Source organism: Haliotis rufescens, unplaced genomic scaffold, assembly GCF_023055435.1.
Source record: "Haliotis rufescens isolate VD_foot unplaced genomic scaffold, xgHalRufe1.0.p SCAF_8, whole genome shotgun sequence".
NCBI lineage: Eukaryota > Metazoa > Mollusca > Gastropoda > Lepetellida > Haliotidae > Haliotis > Haliotis rufescens.
In genome coordinates, this window is record NW_025964372.1 from 41258280 (window position 1) to 41281366 (window position 23087).

At 41.2% G+C, this 23087-nt stretch overlaps 1 protein-coding gene across 1 annotated transcript; it reads left to right on the forward strand.

Moving 5' to 3' along the window:
- Nucleotides 1-16669: 16669 nt before the first annotated feature.
- Nucleotides 16670-23028, forward strand: LOC124121681 (BTB/POZ domain-containing protein 6-like). The gene is made up of 3 exons (XM_046484725.2): nucleotides 16670-16785; nucleotides 19761-20040; nucleotides 20698-23028. The coding sequence occupies exons 2-3, from the start codon at nucleotides 19769-19771 to the stop codon at nucleotides 21731-21733; spliced, it is 1308 nt and encodes a 435-aa protein (XP_046340681.2). The 5' UTR covers nucleotides 16670-16785; nucleotides 19761-19768; the 3' UTR covers nucleotides 21734-23028.
- The last annotated feature ends 59 nt before the right edge of the window (nucleotides 23029-23087 follow it).

Sequence of the window (23087 nt, forward strand, 5' to 3'; positions counted from 1 at the left end):
ACTAATACTACCACCACTACTACTACTACCACTACTACTACTACTACTACAACTACTACTACGACCACTACTACTACTGCTGCTGTTGCTACTACTACTACTACTACTACTACTACTACTACTGCTGCTGCTAGTACTACTAATACTACCACCACTACTACTGCTACTACTACCACTACTACTACTGACCCGTGAAGATCCGGGGTAGAATAGGTATTCATCAACCCATGCTTGCCGTAAAAGACGACCATGATCGGGTGGTCAGGTTCGCTGACTTTGTTGATGCATGTCATCGTATCACGATTGCAATCTGGTCCAAACTCGATTATTTACAGACTGCCGTTATAAAGCTGGAATATTGCCGAATGCGGCGGAAACAAAAAACAAACTAACTACTACTACTACTACTACTGCTACTGCTGCTGCACGTCCTACTAATACTACCACTACTACTACAACTACTACTACTACTACTACTACTACGACTTCTACTACTACTTCCACCACTACAACTGCTAGGACGGTGGGGTAGCCTAGTGGTTGAAACGTTCGTTTGTCACGCGGAAGGCCCGTGTTCGATTCCCAAAATGATTACAATTTGTGGAGCTCTTTTCTAGTGGCCCCCGCAATGAAGGTGTTGGAATATTGCTAAAAGCGGCGTAAAACCATACACACGCACTACTAGTACTACAAGCACAGATTGTAGCTGCCGCCACTCGCCATTTGTGGCCGATAATTGTAAATATCCTTAAATCGAAATGCTTACCTACAATGGTTGAGAAAGAAATTCACTCGGAGGTAGTTATTACGAATAGAAACCCTTGTCGGGACACGATGACATACATCAACCAAGTCAGCGAGCCTGACCACCCGATCCCGTTAATCGCCTCTTACGACAAGCATGAGTTGCTTTTAGATTTGGGTGAATATTGGATGATGTTGCGTCAGTTGAACACACTTTGCTATTCACATCAGTGTAATAGTTTCTACGTAAGTCCAGCGGTAAATTAAGTTGTGCATCAGGATGAAGGTAGAGTTGTGTCCCTTGGACACGCCAGAAACCTATGAATGTGGGTTCGAATCCCGGTTCGCCCCGATTATGTTTCTAGTTTTGTCAGCACCATACCTGTGCTCGTGGGTTTCACCGAAGTGGTGAGACCTTCATCACTTCGGGCTTTGTTAAAAGCGGCGTTAAACCCAACTCACACACTCACACTGTATACATGGATTAATTAGGGGGTGGTGGTGGTGTTGACTAAAATAAAGGTTAAGGGTTTATCGTCGTTATCAGATATACTTTCAATGTAAACTTCCTGTATCAGAGAAATACTACTGGTTATACGACAACAACATGTTTATGAACGCGCAGACTTTTAAAACTCGGCGGGATACGAAACCGCATCCTCTTCATTTGCATCCACGCTACCACCTGTGCTGCGGAGACTGTGTCGTCAAAAGTGTCTCTTTTCCTAGTCAACATTAATCGAGCTAAGTTGTACATTTTCGTGTTAATATTGTACCAAGGTCTTTGTAAGTCCTGGGGCACGGGTGGCCCAGTCGTCTAAGGCGCCGCGATTCGCTGTGCAGAGTTGCGTCCCTTGGGCACGCCAGAAACCTATGATTGTGGGTTCGAATCCCGGTTCGCCCCGATTATGTTTCTAGGTTTGTCAGCACCATACCCGTGCTCGTGGGTTTCACCGAAGTGGTAAACGTCTTAGACCTGCATCACTTCGGGCTTTCCTCCTACATTAAGCTGACACGCCGCGATATAACTGGAATACTGTTAAAAGCGGCGTTAGACCAAACTCACACACAACTTTGTAAGTCCTGGTGGTATATGCGTTATGCAAGTGTTTGTCAATCTGATTCGCACATCAAATTTTAATATATATTAAACATCTTATCCATATTTGACTTAATGCCTAATGATATGCACTTTATTGAAAAAGGTTTAAATTCTAAACATGTTTCAACGTTTTTAAATTCTGAACATGTTTAGATTATGAGAATGTTATGTCTTGGTGGTGTTTAGGCTGTGAGACGAGCTCATTTCATGTGTTTAGACCTACATGTATTTAGATAGAACACACATGTGTATTCCGTGTAGGATTTAAACACATTACCTATCATGTTTAGATCTAAACATGTCTTGTGTTTACATTTTCAACACATTGTTTACAGTGTATTAAAATCACATCTTTTACCCCGATACGATACCTCTCTACGTGAAGATCTCACCTCCACATAGACAGACAGACATACATATATTTTATTTTCGTCTCACCCCGCTGTACACCATTATTACATTAAAATCACACATTTTAATTGAAATACATAGTCCATCCCTTATAGAATTATGAGAGACTGTAGTAAAAGATAATATACAACCCATATACAGGTACAGTAAACCTCGGTTATAACGAACACGCTTATAACGACCTGACGGATATAACGAACTAACTTTTTAGACCCGACTATTTGCTGTAGTTCTGGTGTAAATATGCTTATAACGAACTACGGTTATAACGAACTAAAAATAGTAGTCCCTTTGAGTTCGTTATAACCGTAGTTTACTGTACTATCATAACATCAGTGATAAAACATATTCTCCTTCGTTGTAAAACATAAAAACAGGTTTTGGCTAGATGTTGTTTTAGATTTTCACTGGACATTTAAAAGCATAGCTGCTCTCACTTTGTTTAATTTTAAATAAACCATTAAAATAACAGGCACGCTGCAAAAAATTAAAACGCAAGTCACCATAAACAGGCTAAGTCAATAAAACATGGACTTCGTCTTCTTTCACGCTGTTATCAGATAAGGGGCATGTCAATTTAGCAAAGGTGCTTCGGAACCTTCGGGGCATTAAAGATTTTATGTAGTTTTCCGTACCATATTTTTTCTTAAATAAACGATATGTTCTAAGTTTACCGGTGTTACTCAATAACCTTTCTGACCAAGAAACCACATGTCGATCAGCCTATATTTTCAATACATCAGTCACAATTGATTTCGGCAAACACACAAGAATATTACATCTTTTTTCTTATTTGATGATTTTAACAGAAAAGCCGCACGTGATAGTTCCAGTTTTTATTTTGGTTTTATTCTGCTCATGCAAATGTATACTTTTTTAATCTTGTGCCATTCATAATAGTAACTCCAATGACCACGGACACTTTTTGCAATATTGAATGGGTCCCAAATGGATCGCCATTTATCGCATCATTAGGTGTGTATTTACCAACACCAAGGAACGATCTACAGGCTTGATTCTGAACCTTATCAATAACAGTGTGCTCATTGGTACCCCAAATAGCAGCTCCATATGTTAAACCTGGCATAACCGGCGACATATATATATAACTTTGTAAAAACACCTACCGTTGCCTTGCTCTTAGCAATTAAGAGACCCAGCGCTCTGCTTGCCGACTGAGCTTCCGCCCTAGCAGTGATACTGTTGTCTAAATGCTGTTGTAATCGAAGGCCAAGATACGTATGTCTATCAACTGTATTTAACACAGTATTGCCACAAGCAAATACTTGACACGATCGGGGTATACCCTGAGTATGGAAGTGTATTACCTCAGATTTATCACCATAGTTTGCATGTCATTATTCGCACACCTGCTGTCAAGACAGTCAAGCAAGATTTGGAGATCTGACTCCGTTTCCGTCAAATGGTGAGGTGAGGTGAGGTGAAATTGGGTTTAACGTCGCGTCCAAGATTATTGCACTTATATAGCGACGTGCATGCACGTGTGTGTGTGGCTGCTTGTACTTGTCCGGACTGATGCCGATTTATAGTGCTAGCACACTGAGATACCATGCCGCAGTTTAACATGAATACCCCACTCAGACACAGTATACTGACTCCGAGCCGACCAGTCCTTGTTTTAGCCCCTTAATGCCGAGCGCCAGACAGGGTAACAACAAGTACCATCTTTTAACGTCTTTTGGTATGATTTTGGGATCGAACGCCGGACCTTCCGCTCTCCGGGCGGACGTTCTACCACTAGACCACGGAGGCGGTCTCCGTCAAATGAATAACATCACTTGAATATCGTAAAACGCACATGTACTCTCCGTACACCTTTACTCCAAACCTTAAAGCCCTAAGAGTAGGGGCTAAGTTGTTTATAGATAGGTTGATTAAGAGAGGCGGCATATGACCCAGAGAATAATTCGCGAACACCCAGTGTCATCATTACTATATAGCCATTTCCTTATACTAAACTCGGAATCGTACAATGGACTTTAATGTACTTATATTTAATTATAAAGTCCTCATTTCATTACCTGACTTCAAAAGCGGGTGGGGCGGTCGGGTAGCCTAGTGGTTAAAGCGTTTGCTCGTCACGCCGAAGACCCGGGTTCGATCCCCGACGTGGGTATATTGTGTGAAACCCATTTCTGGTGTCCCCCGCCGTGATACTGCTGGAATATTGCTTAAAGCGACGTAAAACCATACTCACTCACTCACTCACTCAAAAGCGGGTGGTGGTCTAAATACGCGCATTAACAAAACGTGAGAGATGGTTAAACGTTTACAAAGACAGGGCCTTGGCTTTAGCTATAGATACAAGGGAATATACAATATCAATTTTTCGGCATGGGTGGTTGATTTTTTATGACAATAACTTCAATGTGTGTGAAATTCCAAAGATACATGGAAGTTCGGAAAATATACAATAAAGACAAACAGATAGTGTACTCTTGCCCTGGTGCACAGTGTACTCATAAAACATGTCAACTTGTTTTTGAAATTCAACTTGAATATTTCTCAAAACAAATATTCACAAGCCTTTCTTCGGATCAAATTCAACATTGTTTTAAACTCATAAGTCTGGGCCAAACAATCAATTTTGTTTTACGACTGTGTCTCGTTTCAAGAAAATGTATAACGGTAAATTCTACTCTCTCCACAAGCCCCACGACCGGACTACCCTGGACGTGTTTGTTTCTGATAATCCTGGCAGAAGAGCATCACCTTTCATCTCTATCGTGATGTTACAGAGAGCTCCTGGGAACCCCAAGGTACAGCTAATAAAGTGCAGCGTGCGACATATCACCGCCTAGTGGACTCGGGACACACGGGGGAAATCGTCGACAACGCCAATCTCGTATAACACTCGTGCGATCTCCCTTCTGGTTGGTACGTCATAAAGATAGGCTCTACCAAATGTGTCGGAGCAAGATAAAAAACCTGATTACGTCTCCACAACCTAGATGACTATTACGATAGGGGCATGAAACGACAGTAAAACAATGATAAAACAACAATAAAACCTTAGAACATATACATTAACCAGAAAGTCTGTCATTCTTATTCACGGACAACTTCTTGTGGCGATTGGCAGATTTACACGCATAGAGCAATAATGCACGTTAATGCGATGCGGTGAGACGCGAGGTTCAGCCCTGCTTTGATCTGTAATTCTATCCATTGTGACATCAATCTTTAATTAAAGTGTGATTAATTCCGTAATGACGACATGGGCATGTATTCCACGTGCATATATTATGTCTTAGGATGTTCTAGTACAGAATTTATTGCCTACACTTGCTTTGATCACGGGCGTTTCAAACTGTAGGCATTTTATGAGGCAAAGCGCGAGAAAGGGAGGTAATCTGAGAACGTTATAGGCCTGAATGGCAATCGATTTCTTTTACAATACATGATCAGGAATAATAAATCGTGCATATCGACACATGAAAAAATAATGATCTAATCTCCAAAAATGCCGATGAAGGGTCTACTAAATGTGGAATATTTCATATTATTGTTTTGTAATGACTAACGGATAGTGCTGAGATATTCCAAAGGAAATACATTGTGTTTTTGTTGATATGGTTTATTGTCTTAATACAATTGTGGAACGTTTCATTTAGTTCCTTTTTGTACGGACGAGGCAGGATAACGGTATTTTTGGAAATTTAACATTTTGAAGTTGGGAAAGGCTCTGAAATATTGGTATGAAAGATCAGACGGGTTCAAGTGACTGACAACTTGCCTGTTTTATTTATTACACTTTCTGAAATAATCAAATACGTTTTGAATCTTCAAGAAAAGATCTCACCATGAGCAAGTCCGGTTCCCTAGATTACTCTGATTACCAGATCTTGATCTACATCTCCTAAGTAAGGCAGCTTGGTAAAAAACTTGCTCTTGTTCAAATCAGTCTTTGTGGCACATTGTAGACTTATCTGTCAATTCGGTGTTATTAGTACAAGTACAAAATAAGGTTTAAAATACAAATAAACAAAAATTTATTCATACGAACACACTGATAACTTTCAATGATCTGTAGTTTTCCTATATTTTTAATTATGCTTATTAGACACTTAGAGGTCGTTTAACGGCGTACTCAGCAATAGGTGAGGTGAGGTGAGGTCAAATGGGGTTAAACGTCGCGTCCAAGATAATTGTGCTTATATAGCGACGTGCATGCACGTGTATGTGTGTGTGTGTGGCTGCTTGTACTAGTCCGGACTGATGCCGATTTATAGTGCTAGCTCACTGAGATACCATGCCGCAGTTTAACATGAATACCCCACTCAGACACAGTATACTGACTCCGAGCCGACCAGTCCTTGTTTTAGCCCCTTAATGCCGAGCGCCAGACAGGGTAACAAGTACCATCTTTTAACATCCTTTGGTATGACGCGGCTGGGGATCGACCCCCGGACCTTCCGCTCTCCGGGCTGACGCTCTACCATTAGACCACGGAGGCGGTCGTACTCAGTAATAAGCTATTATGGTGATGATATATACCTTCGGAAGAAAGGTAAACTTCACCTGCTATTTTGGTAATGATATTTGAAACCTTTGCACTAGCTCTATATCAACAGCATACGAGATCGATGAAGTTAAGTCCGAGTTGTTTTCTAATCATCCAACCTCGAAATTTTACCTCGGAGCATTCCGAACGACAGTTACGTCTCTATGGCTGATTCTCTCGCTTGAATGGGATAAACATTTGAAACGGAAAAGACTTTCCATAGCCCGTGGGAAGTACTGCCATACAATCTCCGCAATCTATAAGAAATTCAAGAATTTTCTTTCGTTCATTTTCAAATTTTGAATCGAGAACTTTGTCCAAATATTTTTCAAAGGTTAGTCTGTAATAGAAGTTATTTCAAAACAATTGCCGTAAAGTTCGAGAAAAATGCTTTCTGATTGGCTAATGTCGACTTCCTGTTTGTAATTTCCTTGCTGGGATAATCAGTTGTGCAAGTAGTATTACCTTGCTGTCGAAACCTCTTGCGCATGCGCAAAGCGGGTAATCTCACTTTTTTCTAACATCAGCTATCAAGATGTAGATAATTGGGTGCGATTACTTCTGGCGTAACAGAGGAAGTACTCTCAGAATTTTTAACAATGATAACTGTTGTTTGATAATTCCGGCGAAAAACAAAACACGATGAGCTGCCATTGAACTACCGTTATATTTGCGTCCCGTCTCCCACTTGTGACGTCATACAATGACCTTTTCAGATGGACGTCCAGACTCGAAGTCAGTGACGTCACTTCCGGTTCTGATGGCATAACTTCTGATTATGTCGTCACATCCGGTTACGAGGACGGCACTTCCGACCATGATGTCACTTCCCGTGACTTTCACGCGTGACTCAGTCGTCAACCTATGACCTGCACTACTCCCAGTAGAGGATGTTTAACGAAAAGGTTAACTCGCAATTGACGCCAATAAGTAAAAGTCGGGCTAAATGCCACGTAAACAGCGGTAGCGAGCACTAAGATCTGGTGTTAAAGAGATTATTGCTAAAAAGGACCATCATTGCGCCAACACGACTTCCTGTTACGATTGTAAGTAGTTTGTATAGCCACCATGGGCCTGGATAACCGCCTTAAAACCTCCACCCCATGCTTCCAATGGGACGTATGATGCGTTCCTGGACTAAGTTTTGCCATTCTCTCTACAATGCTTATGACAGTTCCTGTAGAATGGTTAATGGTGGGACCGACTTCTGTATCTTGCGCTCCAAAATATGTCCCGGCGGGTTGAGATCTGGAATCATGGCTGGCCAAGTGATGGTCGTGATGGCGTTCTGCTGGAGGATCTCTATCTTCTGAAACGATGTAGTTTAGCGCTGTTGTCCACGTAGACGTGTCTGGTAGCAAGATGGATGTCATCAAAATGTACCACGATCGGATCCCGGATGTGACGTCTGAACCTGTCACCCGTCAGATCCCCATGCATAGTGATAATATCCAGTTTTCAGACATAGGATAGACAACCTCATATCATGACTGATCCTTCGTCAAATGGGACTGCGGGACGAATGTTCCGGGGGTGTTTCTTTGTCTCCAGACTCGAGCGAGCTCATTTATGACACACAACAAGAACGTACTTTTATTCGACCAATGGATCTTCCTTTCTCCCTGACTTCAGGTTCCAGCCACGCCCCGACAAACAACGAGGCGAGACAAGACAGACGGTCCTTGCGATGACGATCTGACAGCAAAGAAAGCTTGATGACCCTCCTTGGCTGCAAACCTGCTGATTTGAGTCGATTCCTCAATAGCCGTTGCGACAATTGCCTGTGGTGAACCAGTTCTCCTTAAGACAGGTGCATTGGGTAAAGGGTCCTCACCTAACAGAAGGTCGCGATCGTCGCATGCCGACGTTACAGGAGGCCATCTAGACCCTGGCTGCTTCTTTACCTTATTACGTTGCCGATGTTTCTATGCTAATCTGCTTATAACCGCATGGCAGGAAGCGATTTGACGACCATCAGCTTTGTATGACATTCCTGCATTAATCATGCCTCGTATTCGCTATTTTTCGCCATCAGATAATCTCCTACGAGCCATGTCGAACAAGAATTAAGACTACAGTTCAAAATAAGTTGATATTGAGCCTGGATTTAGCGTCGACTGAGTGCAAGTTAAACATGTCGAGAGGGGCTTGTTGCACGTGCTTTACGCTTCAGAATCGCCAGATAACATTTACGTTTTATCTACGGATAACTCTCATTTCCGAAATGATTTTACCAATCACGTTCACGGTCGCGATAGTGATCAACCTTTTCAGTGGGCGCATAGCATTTCCCCAGGTGTATGTATGAGCATATTTAGTCCTATACTCTATTTCGTGTCTTGTACGTAGTTTTACCGAATTGAGTGTTTAGCTTTAAAGAAACCCCGAAGAGCAGAAAGACTTGGACCACAGACGCTGCACACGACCAATCTAATGAAGAAATACATATAGAGAAATTTACAGGTTGGCACGTATAAGGTGCCGACGAAAGTGAGCGTCCACCTCTGCATCCCACCCCCGCAAATCAAGCGACAGCAGTATAAATTGAAGGTTATTCAGGTGATTTAAGCTCAATAAATCGGAACCAAAATGTTTTCTGACAGGAATATGCATGGGTTATGATTTCCATTTCTGGCTTGGTATCATTTAAATATTGCGAAATATAACACAGCTACACGATAATTCTGGGCCATACAATCCAGTGATCGATATTGTGAGCAAAGATCCACGCTGCGGGTACGATGACACGCAATCAACCAAGTCAGCGAGCCTGACCACCGCATCCCTTTTGTTGCCTCTTACGGCCAGCATAGGGGGGGACCTGTTCTCGTGTAAATAGTGACTCTTGTTAATCCGTCAATATTCTTGATAATAGTAGTGTCGACAGTGCAGTATATTCAGCTGATACCTCACACCCAACCTTCCACTTCCTGTTTGTAGTTCTGCACACTCAACCACATCCACTGATAGTCACACAGTATACAGGACAACACTATATATTTTTCCTTTTTATGCCGGGGAGGTGGAGTAGCCTAGTGGTTAAAGTGTCAGCTCGTCACGCGGAAGGTCCGGGTTCGATTCCCAACATGGGTACAGTGTGTGAAGCATATTTCTGGTGCCCCCCCTCCAGCTGTGATATTGCTGTATTCCTAAGAGCGGCGCAAAACCATACTCACTCATGTCGGCTAATGTAATGACTTATCAGTCATCAATCAGTTTTAATTCGGATAGGTAACTGTCAAAAATAATGCTAAATTCAAAAATGCACTTTAATCTGGAAAACAAAAAGTAAAGGCTGAAAGAGAAGTTTACTAATTGCACCCATTTCATTCATGGTATTTAGTGCATCCATTATTGTGGTATGAACTACATGTTTTACAAAGAGAAATACCGTGGCAATACGTTCCTGGTGTAGCAGGTGATTCCCCATTCTACAGGAATCGATAAAGAGTTATGTAACTCAGTGCGTGATGAGGTTGTCGAGGACAACGTTGATGTTTAGGTCGTTGTTGTCGATGTTATCTTCAAAGTACTTAATGGCTGACGGAAGATAGGGTTGTGCAGCGTTCGCGACAGAGCATCGTCACGCTTGGGTAGACTCTGACACGGTTGAATGGTATGATGCACGTTGCACTCTGTCACGTAAACAATCTCCGCTGTGTACTGCGTGACCTCCGACGAAATGATATCAGAGACATATATCACTTATATAATCAAAGATATATATCATAAACATAATCATGTCACATACGAATGTATAGACAAATATATAGACAAACCACAGCCATATGTCATAGATACATATCAAAGACGCATACATCACAGACAAACATATATCATACACAGGTCACAGACATTTGTCATAGACACACACACACACACACACATATATAATAGGTATATTCATTGTCATATCATATCACAGACATATTCGTAGACATAATCCGAGATATATCTTAAATTCGTATCACAGGCATACATCATAGGCATAACTACTGACATATATCAAAGGTATTTACACAGGTATGAATAATGATTGGCTAACCATGAATCGTAAAATAGGCCACGCCCAATATCGGACTACTTTATGATGACTGACTGATAATTGAATGTGCGGGGCTTGCGTTGTATTAGTGCGCTGAAGGATGTCACAACATTCTTGACCAACTCGTGTTATTCCGGGTCCGTACTAGTATAAGCAGCAACACACACACAACACACACAACACACACACGCAACATAACACCTCAACTCATCTGACCTCACATAAACCGAGAGTACAATGGTTAAGCGAACATTGAGTTCGGAGGACTGTGGCATCTACGACTCCGGTTTTTCCCGATGGTGACCGAGTGTCGTTGTGACCACCTGATCCTCACTTCGCCAATTACAACCACAGCACCCAGGGGACCTGTTCCCCGTGACTCACCCCCAGGGCGGCGTGGAACTGTAAACAAGGTAACTTGACACCAGCTCGGCTCAATAACGCAAGTCAACGGAACAACTTCGTGGAATCATTAGGTAATAAATCCATATAAGACAGACGTAAGTGTGAACGGGCGACCCCGCACCCAGACCAGCGTCATTTTGTTTGTGGTTATTTATGATATACGGGGAACTAGGGCGCGCTCCTTGTCATTGGGCCTCTTTAAATAACGTTCGTTATACTGCTTCCTTCACGACTCTCTCTGAGCTTATTATACAGTGACTATACGGCGCCAGATGCCAATTGTAAGGACATAATGCCAAGATTAATGTGAATCTAGTGTCCCCCGAGGTTTCAATATTCAGGTGTTAGGGAAGACGTGTATAGTTAGTGTTTCAGCATTCCCAGGCTTGACGGGGTGCATTTACTGTTAATAAAAGTGTCACTGACGCCGTGGGTTTAAAACTGGGATTGATTCGTTTATTGGTCCCTATAATTTAACTTGAATATGTATATATGCACATTAGTTATTATGCAATAGAAGATCGAAGTATAGATTTGTAAAGTTATTATTGACATTATAGAGTCTCGTCTTATGGGCACAATAGTATTTATAGTGTGTGCGTGAGTGTGTGTGCGTGAGTGTGAGTACGTGCGTGCGTGCGTGTATGTGTTCTTGTCTATATTATCCACAGAAATCTGTAATTTTGATCAGATTTAAAATCAAAATAAAATTAATGTCTAACACCCTCTCAATGTCAAACTATTTATATATAAACATATAAAAACTACAAAATCATTTCCCACCAGCATAATCAGAACGTCAGACTACTGTGCTATATCTTTACTTTGATCGCTAGCATGGAATGAAGTCGCTGTCTTGTTTGATCAAACATTTATTTGATTTAAAAGTACTGCATACGCTCTTCGTTTACAGTTGTATGGACATTAACGCAATATACAGTTGTAGGGACATTAACGCAATATACAGTTGTATGTACATTAACGCAATATACAGTTGTATGGACAATAACGCAATATACAGTTGTAGGGACAATAACGCAATATACAGTTGCAGGGACAATAACGCAATATACAGTTGTATGGATATTAACGCAATATACAGTTGTAGGGACAATAACGCAATATACAGTTGTAGGGACATTAACGCAATATACAGTTGTAGGGACATTAACGCAATATACAGTTGTAGGGACATTAACGCAATATACAGTTGTATGGACATTAACGCTATATACAGTTGTATAGACATTAATGCAATATACAGTTGTAGGGACAATAACGCAATATACAGTTGTAGGGACATTAACGCAATATAAATTTGTAGGGAGATAAACGCAATATACAGTTGTACAGACATTAACGCAATATACAGTTGTATAGACATTAACGCAATATACAGTTGTAGGGACATAACGCAATATACAGTTGTAGAGACATTAACGCAATGTACAGCTGTGTGGACATTAACGCAATATTCAGTTTTATGGACATTAACGCAATATACAGCTGTATGGACATTAACACAATATACAGTTGTATGGACATTAACGCAATATACAGTTGTAGGGACATTAACGCAATATACAGTTGTAGGGACATTAACGCAGTATACAGTTGTATGGACATTAACGAAATATACAGTTGTATGGACATTAATGCAATATACAGTTGTATGGACATTAACGCAATATACAGTTGTATGGACATTAACGCAATATACAGTTGTATGGACATTAACGCAATATACAGTTGTAGAGACATTAACGCAATATACAGTTGTAGAGACATTAACGCAATATACAGCTGTATGAACAATAATGCAATATACAGTTGTAGGCACATTAATGCAATATACAGTTTTAGGGACATTAACGCAATATACAGATGTAGAGACATTAACGCAATATACATTTTTATGGACATTAACGCAATATACAGTTGCATGGACATTAACACAATATAAAGTTGTATAGACATTGACGCAATATACAGTTGTATGGATATTAACACAATATACATTTGTATTGACATTGACGCAATATACAGATGTAGGGACATTAACGCAATATACAGCTGTAGGGGCATAAACGCAATATACAGTTGTATGGACATTAACACAATATACAGTTGTAGGGGCATTAACGCAATATACAGCTGTATGAACATTAATGCAATATACAGTTGTAGGCACATTAATGCAATATACAGTTTATGGACATTAACACAATAGACAGTTGTAGGGACATTAACGCAATATACAGTTGTAGGGGCATTAACGCAGTATACAGTTGCAGGGACAATAACACAATATAAAGTTGTAAGGACATTAACGCAATATACAGTTGTATGGACATTAACGCAATATACAGTTGTAGGGACATTAACGCAATATACAGTTGTAGGGGCATTAACACAATATACAGATGTAGAGACATTAACGCAATATACATTTTTATGGACATTAACGCAATATACAGTTGCATGGACATTAAGACAATATAAATTTGTATAGACATTGACGCAATATACAGTTGTATGGATATTAACACAATATACATTTGTATTGACATTGACGCAATATACAGATGTAGGGACATTAACGCAATATACAGCTGTAGGGGCATAAACGCAATATACAGTTGTATGGACATTAACACAATATACAGTTGTAGGGGCATTAACGCAATATACAGCTGTATGAACATTAATGCAATATACAGTTGTAGGCACATTAATGCAATATACAGTTTATGGACATTAACACAATAGACAGTTGTAGGGACATTAACGCAATATACAGTTGTAGGGGCATTAACGCAGTATACAGTTGCAGGGACAATAACACAATATAAAGTTGTAAGGACATTAACGCAATATACAGTTGTATGGACATTAACGCAATATACAGTTGTAGGGACATTAACGCAATATACAGTTGTAGGGGCATTAACACAATATACAGTTGTATAGACATTAACGCAATATAAAGTTGTATGGACATTAACGCAATATACAGTTTATGGACATAAACGCAATATACAGCTATAGAGACATTAACGCAATATACAGTTGTATGGACATTGACACAATATACAATTGCAGGGACATTAACGCAATATACTGATGTAGGGACAATAACACAATAGACAGTTGTATGGACATTAACGCAATATACAGATGTAGGGACAATAACGCAATATACAGATGTATGGACATTAACGCTATATACAGTTGTATAGACATTAATGCAATATACAGTTGCAGGGACATTAACGCAATATACAGTTGTATGGACATTAGCGCAATATACAGTTGCAGGGACAATAACACAATATAAAGTTGTATGGACATTAACGCAATGTACAGTTTATGGACATAAACGCAATATACAGCTATAGAGACATTAACGCAATATAGAGTTGTAGAGACATTAACGCAATATTCAGTTTTATGGACATTAACGCAATATACAGTTTTATGGACTTTAACGCAATATACAGTTTATGGACATTAACGCAATAGACAATTGTAGGGACATTAACGCAATATACAGTTGTAGGGGCATTAACGCAATATACAGTTGCAGGGACAATAACACAATATAAAGTTGTATGGACATTAACGCAATATACAGTTGTATGGACATTAACGCAATATATAGTTGCAGGGACAATAACACAATATAAAGTTGTATGGACATTAACGCAATGTACAGTTTATGGACATAAACGCAATATACAGCTATAGAGACATTAACGGAATATACAGTTGTAGAGATATTGACACAATATACAGTTTTATGGACATTGACACAATACACAGTTGTGGGAACATTAATTTAAACATGGTTCAGCAAAAACTCTCATATATCTCACATGTATGATCGTTTTCGGAAAGACAATTCTGATCACGATCTCATGTTTTAACGCTACCTGCCTTCACGCATAAATCGCGAGGCACGGGGGACATTTTATGTCAGCTTCCATCGCTTTCCGATACGGGAATGGGTCAATATCGCATGAGGTTGGAAAATAGTACCTTATTATTCGTCATATAAAATAACTGTTTCTCACCCATTGAAGATACCACTGTTTGATAAATATTTATCTGTTTTGCCCACTGTGGTATAACATCACGCGCGGGTCGCTGCCAGGATGTGTACACAACGCTAACCTTGATTCCACAGTTTCTATGAGTTTGTCAAGTTCGTAATGTTTGGAGGCAGCCTTTGATCGAGGGCAGGACGCGCTAACAGATAAACTCTCCAAAATGTGTAGGTGATCACGCTGAAATATGAATGTTATGATAATAATAAAAATAATTCTTATCATGCGCTAACTTCCACGCAACAAAGCATACTCAAAACGCTGACAACACAGATACATATGTTAACAAGGGTTAAATGGCTGAGTTATCAAACCACACTGCCAGAGTAAGGCACCTAACCGCCAGCACAGAAACTCAGCGATCTAACCCACTCAGCCACCGAGGCTTCCACAAGCATGAAAGTCCGACAACTGGTAGTCTAGATCAAGTACTTTGTGTACCCCTCTGACAAGTGTAAAATTATGGTTTACACCTTCCACTTCCTGGTTTATCATCAATACTTTCCTTCACAAAATTTCAAAATGCCAAACAACTATATCACGGCGGCCTGTTGTCAGCAATATTACAGCTATATCACGGCGGCCTGTAGTCAGCAATATTACAGCTATATCACGGCGGCCTGTTGTCAGCAATATTACAGCTATATCACGGCGGCCTGTTGTCAGCAATGTTACAGCTATATCACGGAGGCCTGTTGTCAGCAATATTCAAGCTATATCACGGAGGCCTGTTTTCAGCAATATTACAGCTATGTCACGGAGGCCTGTACTCAGCAATATTACAGCTACATCACGGAGGCCTGATGTCACCATTTTAACAGCTATATCACGGCGGCCTGTTGTCAGCAATATTACAGCTATATCACGGAGGCCTGTTGTCAGCAGTATTACAGCTATATCACGGAGGCCTGTTGTCAGCAATATTACAGCTATATCACGGAGACCTGTAGTCAGCAGTATTACAGCTATATCACGGCGGCCGGTAGTCAGCAATATTACAGCTGAGTTATGGCGGCCTGTAGTCAGCAATATTACAGCTGAAATACGGCGGCCTGTAGTCAGCAATATTACAGCTGAATCACGGCGAGCTGTAGTCAGCAATAGTGAAGCTGAATCACGGCGATCTGTAGTCAGCAACAGTAAAGCTGAATCCCGGCGAGCTGTAGTCAGCAATAGTAAAGCTGAATCAAGGCGAGCTGTAGTCAGCAATAGTAAAGCTGAATCCCGGCGAGCTGTAGTCAGCAATAGTAAAGCTGAATCATGGCGAGCTGTGGTCAGCAATAGTAAAGCTGAATCACGGCGAGCTGTAGTCAGCAATAGTAAAGCTGAATCATGTCAGCCTGCGGCCAGTAGTATTACGCTACATGTACAAGGAAACAAAAACGCGAAAGTCACACCCTTCCTTGGTTGCTATATATCTCCAACACAGCCGGCCACCAGGGATAAGGTAAGGACTCTTACATGTGTGTCTGATGTCCATAATCACCAGTACAATTTACCCAACAGAGGGGCGTCGTAATACTACATGGACGTGCAGTGTATACAATCGGTAATACTGAAATATAATCAGATGTCCGAGTCGAATGTCGCATGGGGGAACAGTATTTCCTCACCAGTACAATGTGGACACACATACATTTCGACGACATATATGTGTCAAACATCGTGATCTCGACGACCGTCGAATATATGTCGAGTTGTCTTAGTTCGAGACAAGGGAGTACGGATATTAGACGGCAGGTTTCTGCCGGGATCATGCTGTTATATCGTCCTTAACGATATATAGATGATCGATTTCGAGGTTATGATGCTTCAGCCTATTTGAGTGAAAGAGCTTGGGTTTAACGCGCTTTAAACAGTGTTTAGTTGTATCACAGCGTGTCAGCTTCACGTGGGAGGAAAACACGAGGTGGTGAGGGTATTAGACGTTTACCAATAAAGTGAAACTCACGCCTAAGGGACGCAACTCTGCAAATCGAATTGGCTTAGACAATTTGGCCACACGTTAAGAAACAAGGCAACACATTTCTGAGTGTGCGAGTGAGTACGGGTTTTCGCCGTTTTTAGCAATATTTCAGAATTTCGCGGCAGGGGACTCCAGAAATGGGCTTCACACATTGTATCCATGTGGGAATCGAACCCGGGCCTTCGGCGTGACGAGCGAAACTACTTAACCACTAGGCTACCCAACCGTCCCACACGGTCCTGAGGCTGGGTGGAGTCACCTCGGGTGTTGATGTTTGGTAGCTTGGTGTATGAGATGAAACGCTTGTGCCGTTAGCATCAATACAATTACACGGAACCAAAAGCATTGTGTGAATGACAGGATATGTTTTCCCCGAAACAGGATGACTTTACTTCCGTAAGTAATTATCTTACCACAAACAGCTGTGCGTGAGTCACGGATAATCTATATATAATACCACTGCATGTATATATTTGTGTCTGGACAGGAAGCCCGATGACTGAGAGCACTGACACATATTCACGACACAAAGTAGCTAGGATTTTATCGAATATCGAATGTCGAAATAAATAAATTGTACCCGAAAATTCTTGAAAGAGATAATTATGCTTCAGATTGTTGTACAAAACGAAATTGCCTGCCACAAAATTGACATTGTTGCAAAGTGTTCACTTTTTAAAAAAAATTCAGGCTCATAGTTTAAAATATAAACATTTTTGGGTTTTTCAGCTGTAGCTGAAAGAAATTCTAGTCTAGATATAAAAAAAAGGCATGAAAATTATCACTCATATTCAAATGACTGAAAGCCAGCCTAGTTTTCTTTCTTACACATAATTGAGTACATGTATGACTAAAATGCGTGGATTTGGTTTTGAACCAACATGGGAAGATCTATCTTTGAGCAAGCCATTGAACCAACATGGGAAGATCTATCTTTGAGCAAGCCATTGAACCAACATGGGAAGATCTATCTTTGAGCAAGCCATTGAACCAACATGGGAAGATCTATCTTTGAGCAAGCCATTGAACCAACATGGGAAGATCTATCTTTAAGAAAGCCATTGAACCAACATGGGAAGATGTATCTTTGAGGAAGCCATTGAACCAACATGGGAAGATCTATCTTTAAGAAAGCCATTGAACCAACATGGGAAGATGTATCTTTGAGGAAGCCATTGAACCAACATGGGAAGATCTATCTTTGAGCAAGCCATTGAACCAACATGGGAAGATCTATCTTTGAGCAAGCCATTGAACCAACATGGGAAGATCTATCTTTGAGCAAGCCATTGAACCAACATGGGAAGATCTATCTTTGAGCAAGCCATTGAACCAACATGGGAAGGTCTTACACTTGACGGTAGGACCCCATCGCAACTCTCGGCTATGGATTGTCTGGTCCAGACTCAAATATTTACGGGCCGCCGTTATACAGCTGGTATATTGCTGAGTGCGGCGTTAAACAACAAACAAACAAACAAATCATGTGTCGCACATATGCACTGCGTTCCATGTGGTACACAGAAACAAGCGTCACTCCATAAACAGCTGCAAATGCCAAAAGAAGTTTGTTGGCGTGTTGAACTAAGGGAAGTAACTCTTTGGTGATTCGTTCTAGGCGGTAGAGCGCTCGCCAGCTGTTTTGAACCATCTGTGGGCGTTGGTGGAGATACGGAGCTGTTACATATTGTCTGTAACTGAAGATTTTACGCCTGTGTAAAGGATTGTCAGTCGTTTATGGCTACACCGTTACGCTCTTCCTTTCTGCTAGTGGATGGACGGGCGGCTGGTGTTGACATGAATGGGTTGTTTTCGGATATCGGGTATCGGGTACCGACAAGCGAGTTGTAGTATTTCTTAACTGAATTGGCGTTAGGTCGGTCCATATCGACTTAACATGGCCAAATCACCTTTACAAACTTGAAATATTGGACACATTATGCAATTTGGTAATTATTACGCTCCATACCGCTCCATACCTTTTTCAGGTGAATAATTGACTTGCCTTTGCATGTGTTTGCTTGCCTTTGCATGTGTTTGTGAAAGTGTCACAGGTGTGGCAGGATATGCTCACCTTTCGCGAATATCTGGTATCATAATTATCTGATAAAATTTAAAAAGAAATGCTCATGATATACAGTAAACTACGGTTATAACGAACACGCTTATAACGAACTGACGGATATAACGAACTTACTTTTGGGTCCCGACTATTTGCTGTTGTTATACTGTATATATGCTTATAACGAACTACGGTTATAACGAACTAAAACTAGTAGTCCCTTTGAGTTCGTTATAACCGTACTTTACTGTAGTCGGAATCGTACAATACATGTGAAGGTACAAGAGGTGATTTTGGAAAGAGTTTGTCATTTTTATGTATTTATTTTTTGTTGTACTTCTATCCGAAAATGTAGCTGTTGTTTACTTGCTCAGTTTACATCGTTTACTTCCAGCTTAGAAAATGTCGAGCGAGGGACGAAAGTCGTTGCTGGTGGACAACTGGCAGTCAGGCAAGACCATCACAGAGTGCAATCTGCGCATGCTCAACACTGGCGATTTTAGTGACGTCACTTTTCGTGTGGGGTCAGACAAACAGGTGGTCGGAGCTCACCGCTACATTCTAGTCAGCCGATGCTGCGTGTTTCATGCCATGTTCTGTGGCCATCTGGCGGCAGAGAAAGGGGAGATAACTATCCCTGATATCGAGCCGAATGTTTTCAGAGAGTTTCTGAGGTAAGAACCTTACTTTAAAGTATGAACTGCTCAAATACATTCTTTTTTACGTCTCCCTAATCCAGTTTGTAAATTAAATATCTTCAAAAAAATTAAGGCTTGAAGACACCCAATAAGCTATTTCTTGAAACTCGAAAATGACATCTAGTTCTAAATCTTACATTGTATTCTATATTTCTATGAAAGTTTGAGGTGAGGTGAGGTGAAATGGGGTTTAACGTCGCGTCCAAGATTATTGCACTTATATAGCGACGTGCATGTACGTGTATGTGTTTGTGTGGCTGCTTGTACTAGTCCGGACTGATGCCGATTTATAGTGCTAGCTCACTGAGATACCATGCCGCAGTTTAACATGAATACCCCACTCAGACACAGTATACTGACTCCGAGCCGACCAGTCCTTGTTTTAGCCCCTTAATGCCGAGCGCCAGACAGGGTAACAACAAGTACCCTCTTTTAACGTCTTTTGGTATGACGCGGTCGGGGATCGAACCCCGGACCTTCCGCTCTCCGGGCGGACGCTCTACCACTAGACCACGGAGGCGGCCCCTATGAAAGTTTGAGGTTTGATGAGGGATAATGTACATAACATGATATTTTTGACTGCAATAGTGAGGTTTCTTCGTGACGAAGCTAATGTGTTCGTCTTTTTTATAGATACCTGTACACAGACGTGGCTCATATCACCAGTAAAACTGTCATTGGATTAATGTACACGTCTCGGAAATATTACTCGGATGAATTGTTCAACCTGTGTCAAACATTCCTGGAGACATCCCTGTCTGAGGACAATGCCTGTGATATCCTGGAGCGGTGTCATGGTAACGGGGAGCTGGACCTGGAACTGAAGGCCCTCAAGATCCTGACAGAAGGAGGGAAGAGAGTCATCAGATCTCCAGGATTTGTGGATATTTGCTCTCATTGCCTGGAGAAGTTCCTAAAGTCAGAAACCCTCAAGTTGAAGGAAGGAGATATCTTCGAGGCAGCTCTGTCATGGACTAAGGCAAGATGCAAGAAGGAAGGTGTGGTTGACACTCCTGAGAACAGACGGAGACTCCTGGGAGAAATGCGGTATGAAATTCGGTTTACCAGCCTGTCCCTGGAGTACCTTCTGAATGTTGTAGGTCCTTCTGGTGTTCTAACAGACACTGAGAGAATTCGTATGGTTGAAAAAAATGTCACCTCAAACACAGACATCTCTCCGTTCAAACTAGAGCAGAGGAAGTCAGTCGAGGAGGATACCAGGTATAGATACGTGCGGAGACTGGTGCACTACGATGACTACATCCAGACAGCGTCTGGGACTCATGCTATCTCCTTCTCTGTCAGTCAGGACATAGATCTACTTGGATGTCAGCTCTATGGCCCGTATGATGATAAAGTGTACACTCTCAGTATCAGGCTGTTTGACCAGAAGAACAAGGTGGTGGCCGAACCATTACAGAAGGCGAAGCGGAAGTTTCAAGGTCGTGGGCAGGTCACGGACATTTTCTTTCCTGCATCCGTGCCCCTGCAGCCAGAGTCTGTCTATACCATCTGCTTAGACATGAATGGGGCTTACAGTTTCTGGGGGTCCGGGGGAAAGACGTCAGTTACTGCTGCTGATGTGACCTTCACCTTCTCAGATTCCAAGAAGAGCACGACGGGAACCTCAAAACATGGAGGCCAACTCCCTGCTCTAATTTTCAAGTAAACTGAAAAAAATGTATCACCATGTTGTCGTCTAATCAATGATTAGTCCCAATTTGTACATAACAGATATGTGTCGTTTCAATTACCAGGGCGGTCGGGTAGGCTGGTAGTTAAAGCGTTCGCTCGTCACGCCGAAACCCCGGGTTCGATTCCCGACATGGGTACAATGTGTGAAGCCCATTTCTGGTGTCCTTCGCCGTGATATTGCTGGAATATTGCTATGGACGAATACCTCTATTCTGTGATCGAGGGTTCGTCCTCATTGTGGTTATTGGCGTGTCAGTATGTCATACCGTAGACAATACAGTAAGGGCACCTAGCATGTAACAAAATCAAAATGCCATATATGTAGGGGTCGATTATTAAAATTTCGCAGTGGGCTGTTGCCTTTGAACAGAAAGTTATTGCTATAATAAGAGAAACAACAAATGAAGTTTTACTTTGAATGAACACCTGATATGGGGTTTTACTTTGAATAAACACCTGATGTAGGGTTTTGCTTTAAAGTAAACCTGTGATATGGAGTTTTACTTTAAAGAAAACTCTGACATGGGGTTTCACTTCAAATAAAACTCTGCAATGGGGTTTCACTTTGAAAAAACCCCACTGATATGGGGGTTCACTTGGAAGAAAACTCTGACATGGGGTTTCACTTTGAAAACCCCCCACTGATATGGGGGTTCACTTGGAAGAAAAACCTGATGGGGGGTTTTACTGTGAATAAAAACCAATTGTGGTGGTGTCTCCTTGGACAAGAGATTTTGTTCGGAATGTCTCTGTCGACCCAGTAGTGAATGGATGCCTGGTAGGGTGGAATAGTATTGTAACTGTTAACCTTTTGGTGCCTCATAAGGCACGTTGGACTGTATACTTCCCAGGGAGCTGAGAATGAAATTCGAGTACACACTGGCCTATTGATCGGGGTAATAATGTGGCGCTTTTCATTGCCCATATTGTCAGAAGGCTCTATTCCAGGCAGCAAACCCCGGTACTCTCCCGATGTCAGTCAACAGCGATATATTCCGTAAGCGAGCTCCGCATATTTGCCATGTTTTTCCTCAATTTTGTCAATCAGATTTGTGTCAAAAGCACTGCAAAAATATATACAAGCTTTTATATGCTTTGGATAAATGATATATCCAAATTTTAGATAGATGATATATCCAAAAATATACAATTTTGTATATATGATATATCCACAATTGTTTTTCTTTGTGTACATTGGTAAAGGGATATAACTGCTATATATTCGTATATAATTATTATGTATGTACAAAATGCAGTGTTTCAAGTTGATCATTGTGTTTCCTTGTCTGTGTTGGTAAAGTGGGATAATTGCTATATATTGTTATATT